The 25,638-nt window shown below is 37.0% G+C and overlaps 1 protein-coding gene across 7 annotated transcripts in view; it reads right to left on the reverse strand.

The window, feature by feature from the left end:
• The window catches only part of LRP1B (LDL receptor related protein 1B), a 1,895,525-nt gene that overhangs the window by 840,805 nt on the left and 1,029,082 nt on the right, over positions 1–25,638 (reverse strand). For all 7 annotated transcript variants that reach the window (XM_067025946.1, XM_067025948.1, XM_067025945.1 and 4 more), the window contains 3 exons: positions 11,009–11,231; positions 7,584–7,755; positions 4,201–4,344 (listed from right to left, as the gene is read on the reverse strand). In XM_067025946.1, coding sequence (XP_066882047.1) covers positions 4,201–4,344; positions 7,584–7,755; positions 11,009–11,231 — 539 coding nt within the window. The remainder of the gene's footprint in view (positions 1–4,200; positions 4,345–7,583; positions 7,756–11,008; positions 11,232–25,638) is intronic.

Raw genomic sequence — 25,638 nt, forward strand, 5'->3', positions numbered from 1 at the left:
TGCATGTGTGCTATTGATTTTATTCTTATTACATATTTTATATTCACCTATGGTTGGTGTAGTCATTATTCATTCATTTTCATTGCTGTATTATATTCCTTGGTATGACTATTTCAAATTTAGTTTATCTAGCTATTTTTCTAATGCACACTAATATAGAAGAGAATATGTTTTGTATTCTGCTTTTATTACTAAATCTTAGCATTAAGATTATATTCTGTGCTGATCCTTTTCTTTCTTTCCTCTTTTTTTTTTTTGGCTGTGTTGGGTCTTCGTTGCTGTGCATGGGCTTTCTCTAGCTGCTGTGAGCAGGGGCTACTCTTTGTTGTGGTGCGTGGGCTTCTCACTGTGGTGGCTTCTCTTGTTTCAGAGCACAGGCTCTAGGCATGCATGCTTCCGTAGTTGCGGCATGTGGTCTCAGTAGTTGTGGCTTGTGGGCTCTAGAGTGCAGACTCCACAGTTGTGGCACACGGGCTTAGTTGCTCTGTCGCATGTGGGATCTTCCCGGACCAGGGCCCGAACCCTGGTCCCCTGCATTGGCAGGCAGATTCTTAACCACTGCACCATCAGGGAAGTCCCTGATCCATTACTTTTGTCTTACATTCCCCTTCAGTATGATCAGTATAATATATGATAATTTGCCAAATCATTCCTCAGTTGATTTTACCTTTCCTCAGTTGATTTTATCTTTCCATTATTATAACACTGAGATATGCATTTTTCCATATCTCTTAGTATACATTTCCAGAAGTGGAATTACTGGGTAAAGAATATTAACATCCCTCTTTCTCATTACCCTCACAACCTCTCAGTGTCTACCTACTCGTTATTGTCTTTAAGGATACTGTCTTACATTATTTAAAAGTAGATTCATTTGAAAATTAACATTCCTGAGTATTTTCTACCAACATCATATGCATAGATACTTTTGTTTTTTAAAAAATTGGGATCTTAGATATGCATTTTACTACTTAACTTTTAAAAATTTAACAATACTTTGTTGTGTTATTAAAAGGTCTTCAAAACATTCTTTTCAATGGCAGCATCATGTTCCCTGCTAGAGAGGCAACATAATATGGTCAGCTACTTAACTATTGTAGGATATTTAGATTGCTTCTGGGTTTTTGTTATTATACATACATTTACAATGGATTTCTTTAGTCAAAAGTGGGATAACTTGTTAAAGGATGTTATCAGTTTTATCTCTTTTGTATGTTATTATCAAATGTCTTTCTAGGGCTTCCCTGGTGGCGCGGTGGTTGAGAGTCCGCCTGCTGATGCAGGGGACACAGGTTCGTGCCCCGGTCCGGGAAGATTCCCACATGCCGCTGAGCGGCTGGGCCCCTGAGCCATGGCCGCTGAGTCTGCGCGTCCGGAGCCTGTGCTCCGCAACCGGAGAGGCCACAACAGTGAGAGGCCCGCACACCGCAAAAAAAAAAAAAAAAAAAAAATTCTAATAGTGGTATCAATTTCCAGTTCTATTAGCAAGGCATAAGAATGCTGGTTTCACCATATCTATTCTTGCCAACATTTATTTTTGCTTGTATTTTTAATTGATGCCTTAATTGGTAAACCTGGCACAATACTTCACTGGTTTAACGTATGTGTGTGTATGTGCACGTGTGCATGTGTATGTATATTTTAAATAAGAATGGTAACTATTTTTCCCATTGTTTTATTCAGTCACTTTTTTCAATCATTCACTACCTGAAGTTTCTTCTAATGTGTTTTCCTATACCATAGACAATTGAAAACTAAAAACTACATTTCACAGACACCGATATAGCCATGGCTCTAGTTTTAAGTACTTAAAGTCAGATGTACTAGCTTGAGTTTGGAATATAGAAATGAGACCACCTTTTGTTGCTTCTGCTGGTATTTATCTGATGGAGAAACTGAATTTTTCCACATCAGTCTTCTTCCTTTCTGTATATCAAAAGATAAGGAAGAGGGTATCCTTTTGTTGTACTGTGTTTTGTTTTGTTTTATTTTCCAGTATGACATATTATTTCTGGAGCTAATAGTTTTGGTGCAAACTTCATAATCCCTAGATCTCAGCTAAGATGGTGTGTTTTTGAAACACCATGTTTGTCATTTGTGGCTTCCCGATGCCCTAGCTTCTGACTATGGAAGGTGTTCCAGCTTAAGCCAGGCTAGTTTGTGGTGGTTTTGAGGAAAGTTCCCAAGACCCAGTCTAGAAGCTGCTGCTTCAGGCTTCTCAATGATTTTGTAAGTACCTGTCTATTTGTGCTTGAGCCTTTCTGCTTAAAATAGCTAAAATTGTTTCTGTTAATTTAAAGGTAAATGTACCCTGATTGATCACTACATTAGGGATGACTGAAGCTTATGCAACTCTGATCTTATGTTTTTCCACCAAACATGTGTATATATGTGTGTGTATATATGTATGTGTGTGTATATATATGTGTGTATGTATGTGTACATATATATAAATGTACATACACATATATACACACATGTATATATGTATGCATAAATGTGCATGACTGTATTTTTGCATGACATGCCATCACTTCCCAAGTGGTAACCAGAGCAGTTTAAAGGCTGGTTGCACACACACACACACACACACACACGCACGCACACAAAACTACCCCTATCTTGAGGCTTCTGACACAAAACCTTCAGTTATCCAGAGGATTTCTTGAACATGAGAGCTGGTGTCTCTACATTCCTAGCATTTGATACAAAGCTGGACATTAAAAAAAGTACTAAAAGGCATGTATTTTATCACAGTTAAGTCTCTTGGGTTCTCAATTTTAAAGTATTTGCACATTGGGCTTCCCTGGTGGCGCAGTGGTTGAGAATCCGCCTGCCGATGCAGGAGACACGGGTTCGTGCCCTGGTCCGGGAAGATCCCACATGCCGCGGAGCAACTAAGCCCGTGAGCCATGGCCGCTGAGCCTGTGCGTCCGGAGCCTGTGCTCCGCAACGTGAGAGGCCACAACAGTGAGAGGCCCGCATACCGCAAAAAAAAAAAAAAAAAAGTATTTGCACTATGAATTCTAACCACTTAGACTTAAAATTATAACAAATTTACAGGTCTCATTTCATAGTACTCAGCAAGCATATGATAAGAAAGCAAAAGAGATGGCAGGACAGTGGTCAGAGAGGGAGCACAGACAAAAATAAATCGAGACAAAATATACACTGTAAAAAGCAGTCATCATAATCTTAAAAATTATGGTATTTGTGGGACATCTAAAAACCAACAGTCTCCACATGGACACCATTTCTATGAGGGCAATTAAAACTACATCTGAGTATGCAGACCCTGAGTAAAGAACTTATTTATTTTTATTTTTATTTATTTATTTTTTGCAGTACATGGGCCTCTCACTGCTGTGGCCTCTCCCGCTGCGGAGCACAGGCTCCGGACGCGCAGGCTCAGCGGCCATGGCTCATGGGCCCAGCCGCTCCACGGCACGTGGGATCCTCCCGGACCGGGGCACGAACCCGTGTCCCCTGCATCGGCAGGCGGACTCCCAACCACTGCGCCACCAGGGAAACCCAAACTTAATTTTTGTGTAAAAATTTAAACTTAACAAAAGCCATGTGTGAAAAATACTTATTAGCTTATTTAAATAAAGAATAATTAAGATATTTTAGCATATTTCAAAAATAAAACAAAGATATGTCTAACTACTAAACTTTTTAACAAAATTGTTAAAGAGATTGATATTTAATTAGTATAGTTCCAGTTACTTGGAAAGCGAAATAATGAAATGAATTTCATCCCCAATGCTGGATAAAGTGAAATATTACTTAATGTGTTTTTTTGTTGGACTAAACACACCTATTACTAGAGGCAGCATCTTGGTTCAAAAAAGAGAAAATCTGGTTAACCAACGATTCAGGCTCATTAGACCATGAACATTCTTTAGGGAATTAAGGAAAGGATCTTTCTAAAAATCTTCCCTAAAGTACGGTTCCCAAAGTTCCATAAATTTGGTGACTCTACAGCCCAATTAGGTTTCTCATTCACATTATCACACACATATAAAAGAGAAAAAAAAAAAGTAAATACTGATTTTGAGAAAAATGGCTTGTACACATTCACAGGCAAATTTGGCCTGATGATGTCTCACGTTATTACTGATGCTGATGCTCCTAATTAGTACTAAGAACCCTATTCTGAAGCATTAGCTGCTGGCAAATGTTTGATTTTCAGTAACATACTTTTGCATGACCTGCCATCACTTCCCAAGTTGAAGCCAGTCCTGCAGCGACAGGTCCGTGCTTTGTAACCGCTGCTAAGCAGACAGATGTGTGAACATCCCCCTGGCATTCCGTATGGATCCACTTCACATGCATGGCTTCTGACTACAACAAATGAAAAACATCATGCTTGAAATTCTCCAAAGACAAGATAATTATGTGCATCAGTATGTTGAAACTTTGACAGTGCAAGAAGAGGAAATCCTAGCAAAAATCTATATACCCAAATATTTTGTACCATAATCAATTGAAAAAGAGTTTAAAACCCAAAAAAGAAAAGGTAGGGATTTGCCAAAATCCTTCTAAGTCTACCTTTTAAAAAAATTCTGAGAAGATAAAATGCTTTTATACTAACCTAAACTGTGTACATGTAAGCAAAATAAAAGTAACATGATTTTTTGGTACATGCTTATTGTACTTTTAAAGAATACACTTTTCTGGCAAATACTTACAAAATACTGTTAAAATATCCTAGGTTAGGTAGTTAGGCAGAGAAAGGATTTCTTCTGAAATAATCTATTATATGGGCACCTAAATTAGGATAAATGTGCTTCAGTGATTACCTTTATTGAGAAGTGCTGAGATAATTTTTTTTCTTCAATTTTGAGTCCATTGCCATTTGGAGAACCCTTCCACAAAATGAATGTGTGTGTGTGTGTGTGACTATAATTGTGAAAAGGAGAAGGCTGAGTTTTCATGTGGAGGTTATGGAAGAGAGGCTGTTTTATGAGTGTAGAAGGTAGAGAAGAAACAAAAATAGGAAAAATACTGTATGGAGAGGATGAGAAAAAGAAAGGTCAAAGAGAAAATGCTGTAGTAGGAATAATACCAGTAAGATTTTATGTATTACTGTAATTATATTTCTTTTCAATCACGACTTTCTTGGAATTGTGATGAGTAATATGACAATTTTCTTTTAATATTAAACCTTACATGCTTTCAAAGACTGTGCTATGTTCTTTTTGTATTCTGCATTCTCTAAATGAAAAGATAACTGAAATGTAGTTTATTTTTTTGCATAGGAGTGTTGCTTTTCTTTTCCAGTCTCATCCCATTTCTATACTAGATCACATCTCCTCTTACTTACTTAGCAACTCTCCACTTTCTGACTGTCTTCATTACTTTTGCTCTCTGCATTGGATCATGCCCATCAGCATACAAATGTTCCATCATTTCCACATCTTGGGAGGTAAAAAAATCCTAATTTTAACCTTAATTCCCACAGCAATCCTTCAATTAGCTCCCCATTTCTCTGCTCCACCTAATATCAACACTTTTCAAAGTTATCCTCGCTCATTTTCTACAATTTCTTTCCTTCCTATCTTTCCCAGATCCTTTCTACCCAGACATTCTCTTCACCGCAAACTGCTCTTGTCAGATCCCTATGAGCTTCATGCTGCTAAATTCAATGGCCAATTGAATTTAACAAGCTTCTTCTCAGTCTCCTCTTTTGGTTCTTCCTATTGTCTTTGATTTCTCATTGTTGGAGTGTCCCAGTGTCCTTTATTTGGAACTTTTTTCTTCTCCATCTATAGTTACTTCCTTGGTGATCACATCCATTTTCCTGGCTTTAAATGTCACCTATATGCCAATGACTCTCAAATTGTTTTGTCCAGCTTGGGCTTGCCCCTGAACTCCAGACTTATATATTCAAATACCTCCCTGAAATCTCCACCTGAATTTATGACAGAAATTCAAAATAACATGTAAAAATTATACATTTTTTCTTTGCCCCCAGTCTGCTCCAAACTTAGTTTTCTTAAGCTCAAAAATAACTCAATTATTCCAGTTGCTCAGCCTAATTGTCATCATCCTTGGCTCTTTTTAAATTTACATCCCACATCAAATCCATTAAGAAATGCTGTTGGCTATACCTTCAAATATATTCTGAGTCTAACTAACCACTTTTCACCACCTTCACTACTACCATCTTGGTCCAATCCACCAGCATCTCTAACTTTCTACCCTTGTCCCTGACAGCCTACTGTCAATATAGCAGCCATACTGATTCCTTTTAAAAAGTCCATCAGATTATGACACTCCTCTGCTTAAGGCTTCCTAAGGACTCCCCATCTCACTAAAAGTATAAGCAAAGGTTTTTACAACTGTCTGCAGGGCCCTGCTTGTTACGGTCCTCCTTCACTTCTCCAGCTTAATTGCCTACTTCTCTTCCTCTTTTTACTCTGCTCCAGACGTATGGGTCTCCTTGTTGCTCCCTGAACAATCCAAGCATGCTCTTCCTCGTGGTTTTTGTGTGTGCTCATCTTTATACCTGCCTCTCTCCTCCTTTAATTACTTAAAGTCTTCATGCAATGTCATCTTCTCAATGGGACTTCCTCTGACCATTCAATATAAAATTGCAAACTACCCCCATTCCTGGCACTCATTTGCTTTATCTTTTTCCATAGCACTTACTATCTTCTAATAGAATAATAATTTACTTGGTTTTTAAAAATTATGTCTTCTTTACAACAATGCAAATCTCATAAAGGCAATGATATTTTGGTCTGTTTTATTCACAACTATATTCTCAATGGACATAGAATAGTTCCTGGCACATAGTAAATGGTCAATGAATAATTGGTGAATTAATAAAACCTAATATAAAACTCTAATAAGGTTACCTACAGAATTCAAAATTTGAATTTCCTGTAAGCACAATATGTGTATGTGATAATACATTGCCTAAGCTAAATTTATGTTAATGGTTAGATAATTCTAAATTCATTTTAATTTGAAGCACAAAAAGATGATGGACATTTGGGTGGTAGTTTTTGTATGTTACATTATTCTATATGTGATTGAGCCTAAACTGTATTGACGAACAAGCATCACTAACCTACAATGCAAAGTAGTTAGTGTTTTTGAGGAATACTTAGAAATGTAGCCTTCTCGTTAAAATTTATTTTTTATTTAACATGTGTTAAGGAATGATTGGGATGTTCAGTCAAGAGACCCCAGTGACTGCAATAAAATCTAGACAGATACTACAAGAAAATCACCTAATTTGAAATGTTTCCCAGAATGATATAAAAAAATTTCCTAAAGTCTTAGCATCTGGGTTTCCTGTATACATACATCAAGAGTGAAAGTTCCTTCCTGAATCTAAATCTAGCCGTCATTTTAATTCTATGGTTGTAAAAACGATTCACTAGCAACTGAACAATTTGTCATTTAGACTTGGGAAGGGAGCTCTATTCCATTTTATCATGCAGACATGTACATTTTTGCTATCAAAACAGATAATTTATGGCTCACCCACTTTAACACCAAACAAAGGCACAAGGATCATATCCCCATTCAATTTGCCATTGTGAAGGCTATGAAGAAGTCTTGCATCTTACCTGTTGGTTGAGTTCTTTTTTGATAGATTCGGATTCCTCGAGCATTTTCCATTTTAATTAATGAATGAATATCAGTGCCATTAAATCGGTTTATCCGTATGATATTGAAGTTATCAGAATTGGTTGCATACAAATAGTCTTCAAACACAGTTATACCATAAAGATGTTTGACCTATAAAAAGGGGCAAAAATGACTATGACTTTTAATTATGTTGCTTTCAACTTGAAAGAAAAAATGATTGCTATTTACTCCTGTGGAAAATTCCCATAGTTGGAGAGTCAAAACCATATTATCATTTATCTTCTCTCATAGAATTTGACATTTCACTAATTTAAATTTTTTCTCTAAGAATAAAACATTATGCAGTAGTGGTTAAAGCACTACCCAATGTATGGGAGATAATTTTATTCATGTTTCATTAAGAAAACATGTTCAATAGCTACTTTTCAAAGCCTAGTGTGAACCAAACTTTCAAGCATATTCAATAACATGCTTATGGCACTGCTATATAAAATTTGATATATTTTTGTGGGCTACATTTTCATATAGCCATGGATATGTAGAATATGTAAAAGGCTTGCTTTGCCTGTGAAACGACTGATGAGAAAACACCTTTGAAAATCCCTTTTTTTTTTTCCCCTTTTTTGCAGTACGAGAGCCTCTCACTGTTGTGGCCTCTCCCGTTGCGGAGCACAGGCTCCGGACGCGCAGGCCCAGCGGCCATGGCTCATGGGCCCAGCTGCTCCGCGGCATGCGGGATCCTCCCGGACCGGGGCATGAACCCGCGTCCCCTGCATCGGCAGGCGGATTCTCAACCACTGCGCCACAAGGGAAGCCCCGGGAAGCCCCCATTTTTAAAAAAAATACAGGTTACATTTAGACTAATAGTAGCCCCAGCATGGAAAATAGTAAACAACAAAATCACATATTTGGAATAATTGTAAATGTCAGCATTCTACTCAGAAATTGCACTCTTTCTAAAGCCTATTCATAATGAAAATGGAACTCTGATTTAAGAATAACAATGTTTACTGCTCTCCACGACACTTCACAGTAAACAGTGTAACTCTTCTCCTTGGCACAGGTCTTGGGGACTGTGGGTAAGAATAGACTTCTTGAACTGATGGAAAGCTTCCAGTAAAGCAAAGGAAAAATAAGTATACTGATTTTCTCATACAAAAAGGCACATGCTAGGCACATTGCCTTTGGGCATGCCTTGTAGTATACTCAATTTAAAATGGTTCTGGACCAAGGTATGGTAGATTTGTCAATTGATTTGCTGTACAGATTTTGATGAAAAAGCATTTGTCATTATCATTTGGCATTATATTGTACTTCTCGTATAGATTTGTAGTCAAGAGAATTTGAGAAGTTATGCATGGTTTGACTGTAAAAAAATTTTATATAGAACAAAAATCACAAAAATTTCTACTTAGTAAATCATGCCAGTTCTATACCTTAAGCAAAAGCATTTGATTTGCTATCTTTCTAGCTTACATGTCTCTATTACTATTCGTGATCCTCTCACAGGAGATGTTGAGTAAAAGAAGACTGGCTTTTCACGTTGTTTTTGGACGTATTTCATTTCTTCATGTCTAGGCTACAAATGAAAGTTTTAGGAATTAAGGGGGAGAATCATTCTATGTTAAAGCCCCAATAATCATTTTCAATGTTAGTGTTACTCTCTAGTAAGTGTTTGTAGGGGGAGGCATGTGTGTATTTACTAATAATATTTTCCACATAACTGACATCATATTCACTAAATATATCTATGACCCAATTTTGATTTGGGCAATACTTTTTTTTCCTGTAAAAATTACAAGCAAGCTGAAGTCTTCCATTAATTGCCATTTATTTTATGCATGCTTTGCTTAAAGTTTGGGGCCAGTCATCTGGAAGTGTGCGATTGTGGCCTAAACACATTGCTGTCTATGTAATTGCCAATCCAAGCCTTAGGAGAGAAAGTAAGCATGGCTACAGAGGGGGCAACTGGTGAGGGCAGAAAACATGTTCACACAATAGCCATCAAATTTTACTCACTGCCTCGCTGCTTTCCTTCAGAAGGGTTTGTTTACCATAAAGTACCTATATTGTTGCCCAGTCTGCTAACTACCCCCAACAGAGGTGGCAGGAGCTTGGTGTGGTGCATAGACCATTCTGCCTACAGGACAAATATAATATTTTATCTTTGTTGGATTACATGATGGCAGCAGACTAAGCATATGTTTAGGGAACCAGCAAAACACAGGCAATGGAAATGGGAGAAAAAAAGGATAATTAAAAATTTCAGATACTAAAAAACTTTTAAAAGTAGTCATGGGGAAGATCATTTGAATTCCTCATTCTTGTTTCAAGGTTTAAAATTTTAATTACATATATGTAAAAAGAAGGTCCATCATACTCACTTTAGAGACTAGGTCCTCTAAGGTCATAACTAGACTGCCAAGGAAATCAAAGTTTTAAGGACAGTCAAAGGTGAGAGAGAAATAAGTGACCTCACCTCTAATATTGGACACTTTTTTTAACCACCCAGATTAGCGCATTTTTTTAATCTGCCAAGGAAGTGAAAACATTTCATTGTTAAAAGCTGATTTTAAAGGCAAAGTAAGTTTACAGGACAATTACAGAATATTTGTGCCTTGCACTGCAAAAGAAAACAGAGTCACTTATTTCAGCTCCATAGAATGAGAATCTCACATAAAATTAGTGAGATCAGTGAGGTAAAATTGAATTTAAAAAGTAAACTAGTGAATAAGGCTTATTTACACTTAGAGATCTCCTTCAGGCGTTTATTGAGTGTTATTTGCAAAAACTTGTAATTCAGCAAGGGGAAAACTATACAGATGGGAAAAATTTTGACCTCAGTGCTTTTCACAAAATTCTTATTTTAGGAAGTACCTGAATACATCAGAAGGCAAAATTTAATCCAACCTATTAAAATAATAATGATACTTTTGTGAGCCAGCATATGCATTGTTAGCAGAAAAACTATATAAATCTCCAATGCCACATGGGACTGATGATAGTTCAGTTTCTTACAAATGAACTACTTAAATTAGTTTTTAGTAAGTAGGTCATATTTACTGTCCTACTCTAATACTTTTCTTTCTTACTAGTGTAGCATTTTTGGTTTTGTTTGTTGTTTTTTGATTTATTTCCGCTGGTTTCTGTTTTGTGTGCTTTTTTCTTTTTTTAATAGAGGGAAAGAGGGGGAGAGAGCCCCCTCCCCTTCCCCATACTATGGAGTACACAGTACACTGTGTAAAGAACATTCTCCCATATAGCAAACGCATTACAGTTTTTATGACCCATTGCAGCTTGACTTCATAAGAAATTTTCAACATTGCAATTTTCAGTCTTCTTCCTAGTATGATACCATCCATTTTATTACCTTAGCTGCATTTCCGAACCAAATTCTACTTACTTGTCTGCCTTGGATGATAGTATGTCTGTTTTGTCCTTGATAGTCCACTACTTCCACATAGTCCAAGTAAAGATCTACCCAGTAAACCAATTTGTTGACTAGGTCTAGTGCCAGTGCAGCTGGCTGCTCTGTCTTGGAATCAATTATCCTTGTTCTGTTCATCCCATCCATGTCACATCGCTCCACTTTGGCCACATTCCCGTAGTCAGTAAAGAAAAGTTTTCTGTTGAAAGAAAACTAAATGTTAAAGTGGAGGGAGGGGGGAAGCATATTCAATAGAACCATCTGTAAAAAACAGAACTTTTCCTTTTAATCTATTTCAGTGGTTACATCTGTTAGCTTCCCATAACCATTTCCATATAATATCACTCATAAACAGAGAAATCTGCTAATGAATATTGCAGGGCATGAGGGAGCAGGTTAACTAACAACTGTAAAATTTCCCCAAAATGAATGATTATGATGGGTTTATTTTTGTATTAGGGGAAATGTTTCTTTAAGCGTCATAGAGCCAATACACATATACTACAGGAGATGTGTAGGGCCTATTTGGAATAAGCTTCAGAAATGAGCCAAGTCACCAGGCCAGGGCATGTGAGCTATCAGGCTTTATCTTCAACCTGCTTTTCAAATTGCCTGGTAATGCCTGTCTCCTATAAAAGCTATTATGTGGAGCTCAGTGAAGCTATGAGTGGTAGAGAATAGCAAACCTGGAATGGAATTAAGCAGATGGAAAAGCGAATGTGCTATTTGTAACAGTGGAAATAAAATATAAATAATTCCCCCCAAACCAATCCCAAATCCTCCCAAATATTCCCAGTTTATAAAATTTCATAAAGCAAATGCAGGCCGTTTCTTTTCATTTTCTCTTTATATAATTTTTGAAGAAAAGGCTGAAAAGCAATGTTGACTTCTGAGACAAGAAATCCTTCTATGAAGCACAAACAGCGTCTGTCAAAGGTTTTAGTACCTCCAATGCTTCAGTGCCTAATATTTGATTAGTATTCACAATGTTTAGTAAACACAAATCAATTTCAATTAACCTGACAATATTTTAACAAGATTACCTACTCATGAGAGTAAATTACATTTGTAAATGGAAGACCATCTTGCCTTGACTTAAATACAATCTCAAGAATAATCTGATTTCCAGTGACTGAGCAATATTAAGATTACCTAGAGTATAGAATATTTGATTTTACAAACTTGGTGAATTAGTTTTTAGTGACTTTTCTCAACATTGTTGCATCATCTAACAGTATGGGGTATCTTTTAAGCTAAAGAGTATTTAAACTTTAGCTCTTTCTGTGGTGGGAGGTTTTGACTAATTTTTTTTTAACATTAATGCATACTGGTTTGTGATAATGTGAGCCAGATTTTATTATAAGTATATATTTCCCCAAATATTCTTGAAAGATCAATTTATCACAATAAGTTAAAAATTATTTTCAAGTGACATGTCATTCAGGTGAAGAGATTTCTATTCCAGTGAAGAACAAATAAAAGGGCATATGGTGCTGTTTGTCATGCTAAATGCTCTGACCTCTACTCCTGCACTACCTCATTCTCTCATCGCTATCACTATCTCTTTCTGCTTCCATCTTTCATCTCCTCCTCTTCACTTGTTAATCAGTTTGTTCATAATTATCTTGAGTTACTGTTACCATTATCTAGTTTCCCTCTTCCTTACTGTAGAACACTGCCCACTGTTCCTATTATAAGAAACTCTCTTCCTCACCTCATACCAAAATGCCTGTCCTTTCATAGTTTCCTTTTCTGACTGGTCCACTTCACAGAACTGAATAGATGCTGGTGTGCAGGTAGCTTGGCTTTGGGATAGAAAGTTAGAGGCTCTGGCCCACTGTGTATAGCATGTTATGTACAGACTATGTATAGTCAGTCATATGAAGCAGGTGGTTGCACTATCTACATAGTGCTGAAGAGGAAACATGAGGCTGGAGATGAGAACTTCTCTCAAGTCACATTGAGATGACTTAATTACACGTGATCCTAAAAGAAAAAAAGAGAGGAGTGCCAAGCCAAGAACCTTGGAGGCGTGTTATTGAAGAAAGATGACCAAATAAGATCCAAGGTTTTGGTCAAAGACTCTTATTGAGGCCTAAGGGAGAAAAGTTCCATGATAGAGTATTGGACTGGCTGGCTGGGTCAATCACTTCCCAAAAAATTTTTTAAAAAGAATATAGATAGAGATGTCATTGAATTTTGTATTTGTTAAAACACTAGTAATTTTTGGTACTGCTCTTTGAAAAGTTTAGTTATGGAGGAAGAGTGAACCAGATGATAATGAAGGAGGTCAGGAAAATGTAAATAATTTGTACAAGAAGATTTTCAGTGATACTGACCAATATTGCAGGAATGTTTCAAGTGATTCTCATATTTATTCCAGGTCATAATAAAACTGGTTGAGGTAATCTCCCCATCTGAATAAACTTAAGCCAAAATATGAAAAAAAGTATAAATACACGATTCACCCAAATTTTGCTACTTTAATGGAAGTGTAAAATCAAAAGAACAGGAGGACTTTGGGTATGTGAAATGGCATTGAGCTAGAAGAAACAGTAAAGAATTGGTCATTGTACTTCCAGCACATAGCAGAATAACTAGGGCTGAGTGGTGATGTGAAAGGTGGTCTTTACATCAAATTGAACTTCCCCAGATTTCAGAATACTGACTATGTTGAGCTCTGCTCACTTGTAATTGAAGTGCAAGAAATGGAAGTATTCTCCAGGATAATAACACTAAAACCATAAATCTGCAAGCAATAAATACCCAGAGTCACATGATTATGACTGTGACTATGATTATGTCACATGACTATGACTGTAGATGTTTCTTTGCTTGTTTTAGTACTGTTTAATTTTAGTTTAAAATTATCTACTATTATCACAGAGAAAAGCTTTATTCTCAGGGCATTCTTTAATTGAGGTATGACTATTATCATTATAAACAAAAGCTAGTTTTAATTATCGAAAACCTAACTAAATTTCATTTGTGATATAAATGTAGCTGGGTTGAAAAAACTCACTCTTTTCTTTCTTATAAAATATTTGTCCAAATTTTAGAAAAAGGAAATAGTGCTCTGTGACCCCATTGTCTCACTGATCTTAATAATTACCTATGAGACAGAAGGGTCAGATTTTTTCTATTTTACACATGAAATTGGCTCAAAGTCTACTTGGATAGCCACTGTCAGAGCCGTAACACAAATGTTTGTCATGCCTTTTGTTTTTAACTCACTATTTTGAAATAATTTCAAACCTACAGAAAAGTTGTAAGAATTATAGAATGAATGTCTATACCCTTCACCTAGATTCACCATTTGTTCACCGTTTTTCCTCTGGCTATTTCTAGTACTCTAAACCATTTGATAGGAAATTGCAGACATGACGATTCTCTTCATCTAAAACTTCAGCCCGCATCTCCTGAATACCAGGACATTCTCCTGCATACCCACAGTACATCTATCAAACTTAATACATTTAACACTGATACAATGCACAGCTTTTATTCAGATTTTGCCTGTTGACCAATGTTTTATATATTAAAAATTCCTTTTTTTCTTTAATTTAGAATCCAATCCAGCATCGTATATTGCACTTAACTGTCTTTTCTCTCTAAACTCCTTTAATTTTGAATAGTTCCTCAGCCTTCCTTTGTTCATAATGTTACCATTTCTAATGTGTAAATGTGAGTTGTGCTGAAGAATATCCCTATCTTGAGTTTGCCTGATTTTTCTCATAATTCGATTATGTTATGCTTTTTGAACTGAAATGTAATAGTTTTGTACTTTATCATTTCTGCCTCTGGGCTTAGAAACCAACAGGTAAGCCTATGCTCTATTCCACAAATTCCCTAAAAAGAAGCAAAGATGGTGGTTTGATTCTCTAGTTTTTTTTTTTTTTTTTTTTTTTGCGGTACGCGGGCCTCTCACCGCTGTGGCCTCTCCCGCTGCGGAGCGCAGGCTCCGGACGCACAGGCTCAGCGGCCACGGCTCACGGGCCCAGCCGCTCCGCGGCATGTAGGATCTTCCCGGACCGGGGCACGAACCCGCGTCCCCTGCATCGGCAGGCGGATTCTCAACCACTGCGCCACCAGGGAAGCCCAAAGACGGTGGTTTGAAATCTCATATATTCCATATTATTCAGTGTTTCTGAACATTTAACTCTCTTAATTTCCAGGGTTCTCAGTCACACTTTCAGCAATTCCTCCCACCAGAAACCAAGTATCTTTTGCTGCTTCTAGTACAGCCGAGACCCCAGTGTAGCAATCCGTGCATCCAACTCATGGTGATTGGTGAAGACCATTCCCAAATCTGTCCTATGGGGCTTCCCTGGTGGCGCAGTGGTTGAGAATCCGCCTGCCGATGCAGGAGACACGGGTTCGTGCCCTGGTCCGGGAAGATCCCACATGCCGCGGAGCAACTAAGCCCGTGAGCCATGGCCGCTAGGCCTGCGCGTCCGGAGCCTGTGCTCCGCAACGGGAGAGGCCACAACAGTGAGAGGCCCGCATACCGCAAAAAAAAAAAAAAAAAAAAAAAAAAAAAAAAATCTGTCCTATGCTCCATTCCCTCAGATCTGCAATACCGACATTTCTTCTTTCCCTGTTCTTTCCTGCTATATCAATTATTTTTTATTCTCCAGAATAAAGAAGAAATTGAATTGAGATTGCTATTCTCTTGTTCTTCACTTACTTTTTAAATGTCATTCTATTCAATTCCCACTAACAAAAAAATTAAAATAAAAATAAAACAACATCCCAACTACTGTCTCTAAGATATGTTTAACTATTAGTTCATAAAGGACAGGAACATTTCTTTCAAACTTTTAATTATTCACCCAGTTCATTCATTATAATTTGGCAGCTGTAGTAAATAGGAGTTTGTCATTTTGTCTTCCTTATCTCAACTAATATGGGAAACTGATTTTATCTGACATTTTTGTTGATTACATGACTAGTCCTATTTTACTACAGATATATAAGTTTTTTTATACAATTGGGGATAGTAAGAAACTTTGAGTATTGTTGGTAAACTTGCCTGACATAAATCAAAAGTCACAAAGGGAGCACTCACCGACAGTGATAGAGCAATGTGCTTACAGAGTTACGGCCCTAATCGTCCCTATGCTTTAAGGCAAAGCAGTTGTTACACATACTGATGTCTTAAAACATGTACTTTTTTTCTTTAGCTGATAAAAATAAGACTTACTTGTCCCAGTGATATCTGTTTTAAATGATTCTTCCCTACTTTTGTACTTCGTCCAAAAAGACAAAGGGGAATTTAAACAGATCAGAGTCCTATCCACATCCTTGAACTGCATAGTCAACCCTGGTTTTGTGTCATCATTCTTACCCCTACCACTTTGATTATAGCTTAATGATGGAATTTAGAAATTTTCAGAGTCCGCACAATGAAATTATCTATCATTCATTTTTAACTGCTGAAAAATGAAGTTACACGACAAGATTTTGGTTAAGAAATAAATGAGAGGGGAGTGAGATGTAAAACCAGAGGGCCACATATTGCTAGATTAAAAAAAAATCATTGCTCTGATTAGGGCCTAGCAAACCCTCCATGTGTATTAATATGTGTTAAATTAGAGAATTTCATATCTTTACATTTCAGGAAAATGATATATATCTTTCTTAGCAAGGATTACATTAGAAACTTCATTTTTCAGTCTGTTTTAAAAACAACTGTGTAATACAACTTTATTTTTTCTTCCATTGTATATACAAAAATTGAGCAAGAAAGTGATTTTCTACATCATACAGAGTAATTAAAGTATACTCAGAACTAAAGTAGAAATATTAAATATTTAGCATCGTAATTCTAAAATGCAATTGTGAATATTAAAGGGTAATGAGTCTCTGGAGTTAGTAGTTTAAATTCAATTTCTATCAGCTCCTGCTGCTTAAGGGATGTGGAAGATAAACAAACTATTTTCTCTGGCTAACCAAGACTATTCAAGACAGTTATTTATTGAGTTTTCCTTGATTGGAGTTTTTGCTTTCATTGTTTGAAAAATCTCTCTTGAACTTGGTTTTCAGTTCATACATAAACACACAGAAATTAAACTTGACATACAGACTCTTTCTCTCAGCTGGCTACTCCATATTCTGGAAACATTCCCACTAATAATCCCGCCAGAAGTGTTACTGTATTAGATATGTCAGCCAACATTCTTATTTACCTAAACCTGCCCCACTCACTTAGTGTTCCCCACTCAGTATCCCTCCCCTGGTTACTGATACTGAGGCCAAGGGGGGACGTGTGATGGAACTGAAACCAAATCATAGGCTGAGCTAAATAACTAAGACCCTTTCTCTCATTAATCAAAACCAAACAGTGTGGAGCTCACCTACTGGGCAGCTGTGCTAACATGGGTGGGGAGGGGTTGGGGGCGTTGAGAGAGGAGGAATACCAGAGCTTATGTAAAGAAGTAGGGGAGTCATGAGATAGAGATGGGATGGCAGGAGCCATGTGGTGCTCGAGCAAGGAGTTCTCTAGGACCCAGGAGTCCTGGGTCCTTTGTTATGTAAACCCATGGGAGTCTCCATATCCTCTTGGGAGATCCATATACATCTGAGCCGGCTTCAGTGGGTTTCTGTACTTGGAAGCTTACATGCCAGGAGTAAAACACTACATTGTTTAATGTTCTATTTGAAGATTCAGATAACTCTTGCACTGAAGATTTTGAACAATAAAAAATCATACTGCCTTAGGAAATATATATTGAAATGCTAACTCTATATAAAGCAATCATTTTATAATGTTCACATGTAATCCTCATATAACCCCAACTTGGCATAAATATATACATATAAAATAAATATATAAAAAGAAAGCATCTGAAACTTTTTTCTTTCATCTCCCATGAAAACACAGAGAAGAAGGATATTAATAATGGACAATAATTTTTTAAAACCATCTTTCTTCATTTTTTAAAAACTTATTATTCAAGACATAGATATCCAACTGTCCTTCCTAAATTCAATCTGGCTAAACTCTCTCACAAATTCAAATACAGCCTCTCTCAATCCCCATCTTACCCCAATACTGCCTCTAACTCATCTTTTTATTATTATTTTTGTTTTGTTTTGCGGTACGCGGGCCTCTCACTGCTGTGGCCTCTCCCGTTGCGGAGCACAGGCTCCAGAAGCGCAGGCTCAGCGGCCACGGCTCACGGGCCCAGACGCTCCGCAGCATGTGGGATCTTCCTGGATCGGGGCACGAACCCGTGTCCCCTGCATCGGCAGGCAGACTCCCAACCACTGTGCCACCAGGGAAGCCCCATCTTTTTAGACAAATTTGTCTCTTAGGCTTTTCTTTCCATTTGTTTTTTTCATTTTCCATATTCTGAGAGCTAGAAGTTAACTCAGCAAGTAATAAACCTGCCACTGTAAAAAGGAAGTGATAAAAAAAATGTGGAGAAACAGAAAGATTTGCATATTATTGTATTATTTCTTTTTATCTTCATCACATAGATATTTCATCAGTGTTTAACATAGCTTGGGACACAGTGAGATTAATACCTAATCCTCTTTCCCTGGATTGACATTGCCTGACACTTGGTTTATGTTCACTCATTCATGCCTACCAGCCATGGCTACACTTAAATTGCAACTACCGCATCTAACCACCTAAAAGATAATGACATACTTGGCCTAGCATTTCGACTCCCAGGCAGCCATTATTCTCAGGCTGTAACTGAAACCTTATAGACCCATCTATATCTAAAACAAAATTGTTCATTATTCTCACCCTTATTTACACAGGTCTCTGCTCAAAGTGTAGGGCGGCCTGACCTCTGTCCACTGATACAAACTCCTCTCTTCCTACCCAAATCCTTCTGATCTGCCCTCTGAATCTCCTACTCTATGATCACAAACTCCTCAATATCCTAAGACTATACTATGAATGTTCATTCCACCTTTTTGCCTTTACTGAATCTTAGTGAAACTTAGCATCTCTTGAGGTCATCCTTTCCCAGCAGTCACTGAAAATGTGGGTTTCTTACAAGAATCTCAGGAGTAGATATAAAATCAGTACCTTCTCCAAAACTAATTCCAGAATATTACTTTCTTCTTATCTTGCACCATCTCCTGTTTTTTGAGGGTCTCACAAATAGGCTGTATCCCTCCTCAAGGTGGATTATGTATTATAAAACCCTTCAACAGCTGTTGATGACAGTCGAAATAAAACCTCACATTCTTAACACTGCCCACAACGGTTGCATGTTCTAGTCTCTGCCTATCTCTGCAGCTCCATCTAGTAATATATTTCCCTGCTTCTAATACCTTGGCCATCTAGCAGTATCCTTGTAGAAAATTCTAATACCTTGATCATCTTTCAGTGCCTTAAACAATCCACAAATTTTCTTCCTTTCTCCACTTCACATATTCTGTCTCCAAGTCTGGAAAGTAATTTCTACCATGCTATTCTGATCTCGGCTTTAGTTTTCAAGTTAAATGTCAATTTCTATGAAAGACATTTCCTGCTTTTCCAATATCAATTAGGTCTGCCTGATAGACATTCTGTATTTTTTTATCACACCCTTCTTTATTTAATTGCATAAAATAGATACACACATACACACACAAAGATAAGGTTAAGATGTGTTCACTAAGTAGACTACAATCTCCAAGAAGACAAAGGCCATATCTACTTTACTCAGCATTGTATGCTCACAACTTAACTATGTATCTGCCCATACTAAGTTTCTCTCTCCATCTATATATCTACATATATTTGTATAAGCTCTGGACTGACTTCCACATATTGGAAAATAAAATCTAAAACTCAGACTTAAAATTATGTTAAAGGGGCAAAAAATATGGATAAGGCCATTCTAGCATATGAAAATAAGTTGGTTTTCCACATTATCCAGTGTAGCTCACTTTAATTCTCTGGGCCCAAATCATTAGCTAATAATAAATTATGGCTTTGCCTCAGTTTGAATGCATTGACCTCTTTTGCACACAATTCCCTTTGGAGAACTTGTAGGGAGTAGTGATATTAGTTCATGATAAGATTTAGTATTCCTGTGTCTGGCCAATTTTCATTTTTAATGGCATCTCCTCAATATTAAATTCTACCTACCTATAGATACCAGACTATAAGAGCATTTGGATGTACTCCTAAGGGGGTTAGACCATCTACTCCCAGAATGTAGCAAATTTTGTTTCTTTCCTTAAAGTAAGATATTTATATAATCAACAGTAATTTTAAGAATGTAATGATGTTCCCCATGAGGAAGATGGACTGAGAATGTTGGATGGATTAGATAAGGAGATACCAGTTTGGTAGGTATGCATTAGCACAGGGGTAAATGGAAAAGAGGAAAGAGATTCAAGATATACTTTGGGGTCTGTGTCAACAGGACTTGATAGTTAGTTAATTGGGTGAAAATAGGATGATTAGAGAGCAGCATTCTAGTACTATAATAACGTTCATAAAATATATTTACGGAATATATTGAGCCTCCAGATTTTTCTCAGGAATTCTGCCTGTCTGTAAAATCTCAAGGTGTCATTCCATTTGATATGAAGAATGCATTTTACAGTTTGGGCATATTACTTTTCATGACCAAGGGCAATGCTATCTTAGGACTCCTTCATGGGTCAGGATGCAGGATGTCAGTACTCAAAAGTTCATGCTCAATATACTTGATTCATGTGGAACAGTAGAATATTTGCAGCAATATATTCGATGTGAAAAAGTTGCACTTTGAAATATGCAGACATGTATAACCTAATTTCTTCACTTTAGGAAGTCTTACTGGTTTATAAAGGCATTTTTCTGAGCTGAAATAACACAGATGGCTGTCTCAGAGGCAGCTAAGGTAAGTATCCATGAAGTTGTGGACTGCTGAACAAAACTGGTTCACTGCTATGCTAATTATTAGTTAGTTGAACTGACAATTTCTATTTTAAATTCTTACTAAATGGAGGAAAAAATAGCATGGTGAAAATGAAACTTTAACTACAGCATAGTTTTTTTAATATATTATTTATTGTTTATACTTGTGTGCCCATCTCGGTTTGCTGTTGGAATAAAATGTACAATAATACTGCAGTGATGATAAAATCATATGGTTACATAGATAAAACCACACTGTAGAAAATAAAGATTTCTTTGATGTTCACTTCCCTAGCTGTGAAGAGCAGATATACTTGGAAAAATAAGGCAAACCTCCTATAAAGCAATAACTTCTTCATAAGTGACATTATTCAAATTTCTTGATTTTTTGTTTGTTTTTTGCAGTACGTGGGCCTCTCACTGTTATGGCCTCTCCTGTTGCGGAGCACGGGCTCCGGATGTGCAGGATCAGTGGCCATGGCTCACAGGCCCAGCCGCTCCACGGCATGTGGGATCTCCCTGGACCGGGGCTCGAACCCGTGTCCCCCACATCGGCAGGCGGACTCTCAACCACTGCGCCACCAGGGAAGCCCTCTTGATTTAGTTTTAAGTAGAAAGGCAGGATCAAGGGCAGGCTAAGCAAGGCTAAGACTGCAGAGACCAAAAGAAGCTGATGAAGGGAAACAACTGTCCTTGTTCAGTTGGCAAAACAGGTATTTTAATAATTGATAAATGCTGTTAGACCAGGGTTTCTTGACCAGGGTGACCTTTAGGGGTTCCATCAACAACCAGTTTTGTAGGCTGTACAAACTGACAAGTATGCCAGCAAATATGTATTCCTATAGGTGTATTTTTTGGACAAAGGGTTAATACTCAGAAAGGTAAATATCCATGTTCTAAAACAGTGATCCTCAAACTTTATTGTGTGCAATAATCATCTGGAGAGCTTGCTGAAATCTCCAATTGCTACAATCACTGTGGTGGGAATTTGGGGAGTATCTAACAAAATTAAATATGCATTTAAAATCTCTTTCATCCAGCAATATTTCTTCCAGAAATTCATCTTGAAGATGCATCTTCACAAGTAAGAGACAAGACATGTACTGTTATTCACTATAACATGATTAATAATGGTAAAATATTGAAATATATTTTTTATCCAGTTCTCCCTTCCCCTCCCTATTCATCATTTCTTCCTAGAAATATTAATTTAGCACCTACTGAGCTCAACGTTCTGGGAATACAACAGGGAATTCTAAGGTATCTAACCTCTACTTCTAGAGGGAATAAGGAGTAATATCATTGAAGATAAATGTGCTTTACAACTTGCGAATACTCAGAGATGGTTGGGTTGGGTAGCTCTGCAAACTGTTAATTGACAGAAGCAGTATCTTCTAACAAACTCTTGTTAGTGTCATAGTCAAAGAATTAAAAATAGGCTATTCATTCACAGTGATCTTTTCCCAATTTTAGTAATTTCTAACTTGGAGGCCAATTAGTTTTTCAAAGAGAACAGATTGTTTAAATCTTGTATTAGAAGTTTTCCTAGAAAAGTCTTAGGTTATTGTTTGCTGCTCATCCTTCATGACATTTTTCTTCTAAATCAGTGTCTATAATATTCACCTTTCCATGTCAATTTAGTAAGCTATAGTCTCCAGTTTTTCAGTCAAACACCAACATAGGTGTTACTGTGAAGGTGTTCTGTATATGTGATTAACATCTAGAATCATCTGACTTTAAGTAAAGATGATCCTCGATAATCTGGATGGGCTTGATTTAATCCGTTGAAAAGTTTAAAAGCTGAACCAAGGTTTCCCTGAAGAAGAAATTCCAAATGTGGACTGCAGCATTAGCTCTTCTTCAAAACTTCCAGCCTGCCTTCCCGACTGCCCGCCCTAAGCATTTTCATCTAACTAGCTAGCTCCCACAACTGCATAAACCAATTCCTTACAAGAAAACTATATTTAATAATCCTACTAGTTTTTTTTTTTTTTTTCTGGTGGAACTCTGACTGATACAGTGCCTAAAAATTATTTAGGAGAATACCTCTCCATTATGTAAGAATTTAAAATAGAAATTGACAGTTCAGCTAACTGGTAATTAGCATAGCAGTGAACCAGATTTGTTCAGTAAACCAAAACGAGAAAACAGAGGTCCTGAGGACATAGTCTGGATCCTTAAATCCAGCCATGCTGAAGTCAGCACTGCTTGTTTTATTCAGGAATCTGAGCCATTAAATTTCTCCTTTTTGCTTAAGCTGATTTAAATGGAGTTTTCTAACACATATAACTGAAAAAATTTTATATGATAAATATTCATGGTTAAGGTAAATGATAACTGAAATATCTATCACCACTATAGGAGAAATAGAAGTCAAATGTTCTACTGACAACAAAGGCATTGTGAAATTATTACTTAGGAAGGTTAGCAATTTAAAGGACAAATATGACTACTATAAAATAATTTTGTTTGATTTAAATAAAAGGAAAACTTATTTGAGTAATCAATGATTTTTATCAATACTCAGAAAATTCAGAAGTTTAAGATTACAATATCTGCAATTCCAAAAAATGCTCCTGAACTTTATTATTTTGCTTTGCCACAGGGAACAGCACAAGTAAGTTCATATCCCATTATGAATAAAAGCAATGAGCCATTAGAAATATGTGTAATCTCCATCTTGCAGTTGACCTGTTTCATATATATATACATATATATGAAACACACACACACATACAGATAATCCCTGACTTAATTATGGTTCAACTTAAGATTTTTTGACTATACAATGGTATGAAAGTGATACTCATCAAATAGAAACCATACAGTAGCCTCCCTTATCCATGGTTTCACTTTCCATGGTTTCAGTTACCCACGGTCAACTATGGTCCAAAAATATTAAATGGAAAACTTCAGAAATAATTCATAAGCTTTAAATGATGTGCCATTTTAATAGTGTAATAAAATCTCACACTGCCTTGCTCTGTCCCACTTGGGAAGTGAATTATCCCTTTGTCAGGACATCCATGCTGTATATGCTACCCAACCATCAGTATAGTAAAAGAATATATATAGGCTTCAGTACTAACCCCAGTTTTAGGCATCTCCTAGGGGTCTTGGAATTGTATCCTTTGCAGATAAGAGGGGGCTACTGTACTTCAGACTTTGAATTTTAATGTCTTCCTGGGCTAGCACTATGTGGTACTTACTCTCATATGATGTTGGGCAGTGGCAGCAGGCACAGTTCCCAGTCAACCACATGATCACGAGGGGAAACGACCAATACACTTACAGCCATTCTGTACCCATACAACCATTCTGTATTTCATTTTCAGTACAGTAGTCAATAAATTACATGAGATATTCAACATTTTATTTTAAAATAGGCTTTGTGCTGTATGATTTTGCCCAACTGCAGGCTAATGTAAGTGTTCTGAGAATGTTAAAGGTAGGGTAGGCTAAGCTATGATGCTTGGTAGGTTAGGTATATTAAATGCATTTTTAAACATCGGGGTATAGTTGCTTTACATGCAGACGTAGAGAACAGACATGTAGACACCAGGTGGGGAAGGGGGGATGGGATGAATTGGGAGATTGGGATTGACATATATACACTACCACGTGTAAAACAGGTAACTAGTGGGAACCTGCTGTATAGTGCAGGGAGCTCAGCTCCATGCTCTGTGGGGACTTAGATGATAGGGATGATGGGGTCGGGGGGTGGGAGGGAGGTCTACAAGGGAAGGGATATATGTATACATACCGCTGATTAAATGCATTTGTGACTTACAATAATTTCAAATTATGATGGGTCTATTGTGAATTAACCCCACTGTAAGTCCAGGGACATCTGTATTCCATAAGGTAAATTACCAAATAACAATTTTTACATAGTCACTATAATAGGATTTTACCTCTTTAGAAATTAAATTGTGAGGCAAAAGTGTTTCCAAATGATTATAAAAGAAAGATGAAAAGAGTGCAGCTGAATGAAAACAAGGTCATGATCTAGTGGGGCTAAGTTAAGTCTTCATGGTCTATTGCCCAATTGGCTGCTAATCAGGATATTCTAAATAAATTGTATTATCCACCATGAACCTAGTCTCTGACATTGATATGTTGATATTATTTGTAAAACAAAGAATGCTATGGTTAGGAAATTCAGTTTGGAATATTTGTTCCGTTCGTGATCTATTTTTTTTTTTTTCTTTCTTTCTCTTCAAGGAAGAGGTTCTTCCCCCATAAGATTTAACTCCTGCAGCCCAGCTTCCTTTATACTGCAGTACCTCTTACCCCTGACTCCTTTCCTTATTTTAGATCAGTGGTGGTTACCTAGCCATTGGGCATCCAATAAATTGGTTGCACTGAGTCAATAAGGTTCTCCGACATAGATTTTTAAAATATGACACAGGAAGCTCATAGTGACTTCTGGCTTGAATGGACAGATAAATTCAGGGCATTGATTAACTATGTTTGAGGCATGTATGAGTGCAACAAAGTCTGTCAGGAGAGAGGGAGATAGAGACAGAGACAGAGACAGACACAGAGATAGAGACAGAAAAAAAGAGAAGAGAAAGAAGCAAATATAAAGAAAGAAGTATTCTCTCTTTGCTCATATATGACCTTAAACTTCTCACAGTGAATGTGTTAAGGCCACTTTTAAACTACTATGTTAGGTAGTGGGTCTGCTAACCAGAAATCAGGAATGGTAAACAAAGATTTACTTCAAGTGATGCTATCCAAAGGAAAA

The sequence above is a fragment of the Kogia breviceps genome, chromosome 2, assembly GCF_026419965.1.
Source record: "Kogia breviceps isolate mKogBre1 chromosome 2, mKogBre1 haplotype 1, whole genome shotgun sequence".
NCBI classification, from domain to species: Eukaryota; Metazoa; Chordata; class Mammalia; order Artiodactyla; family Physeteridae; genus Kogia; species Kogia breviceps.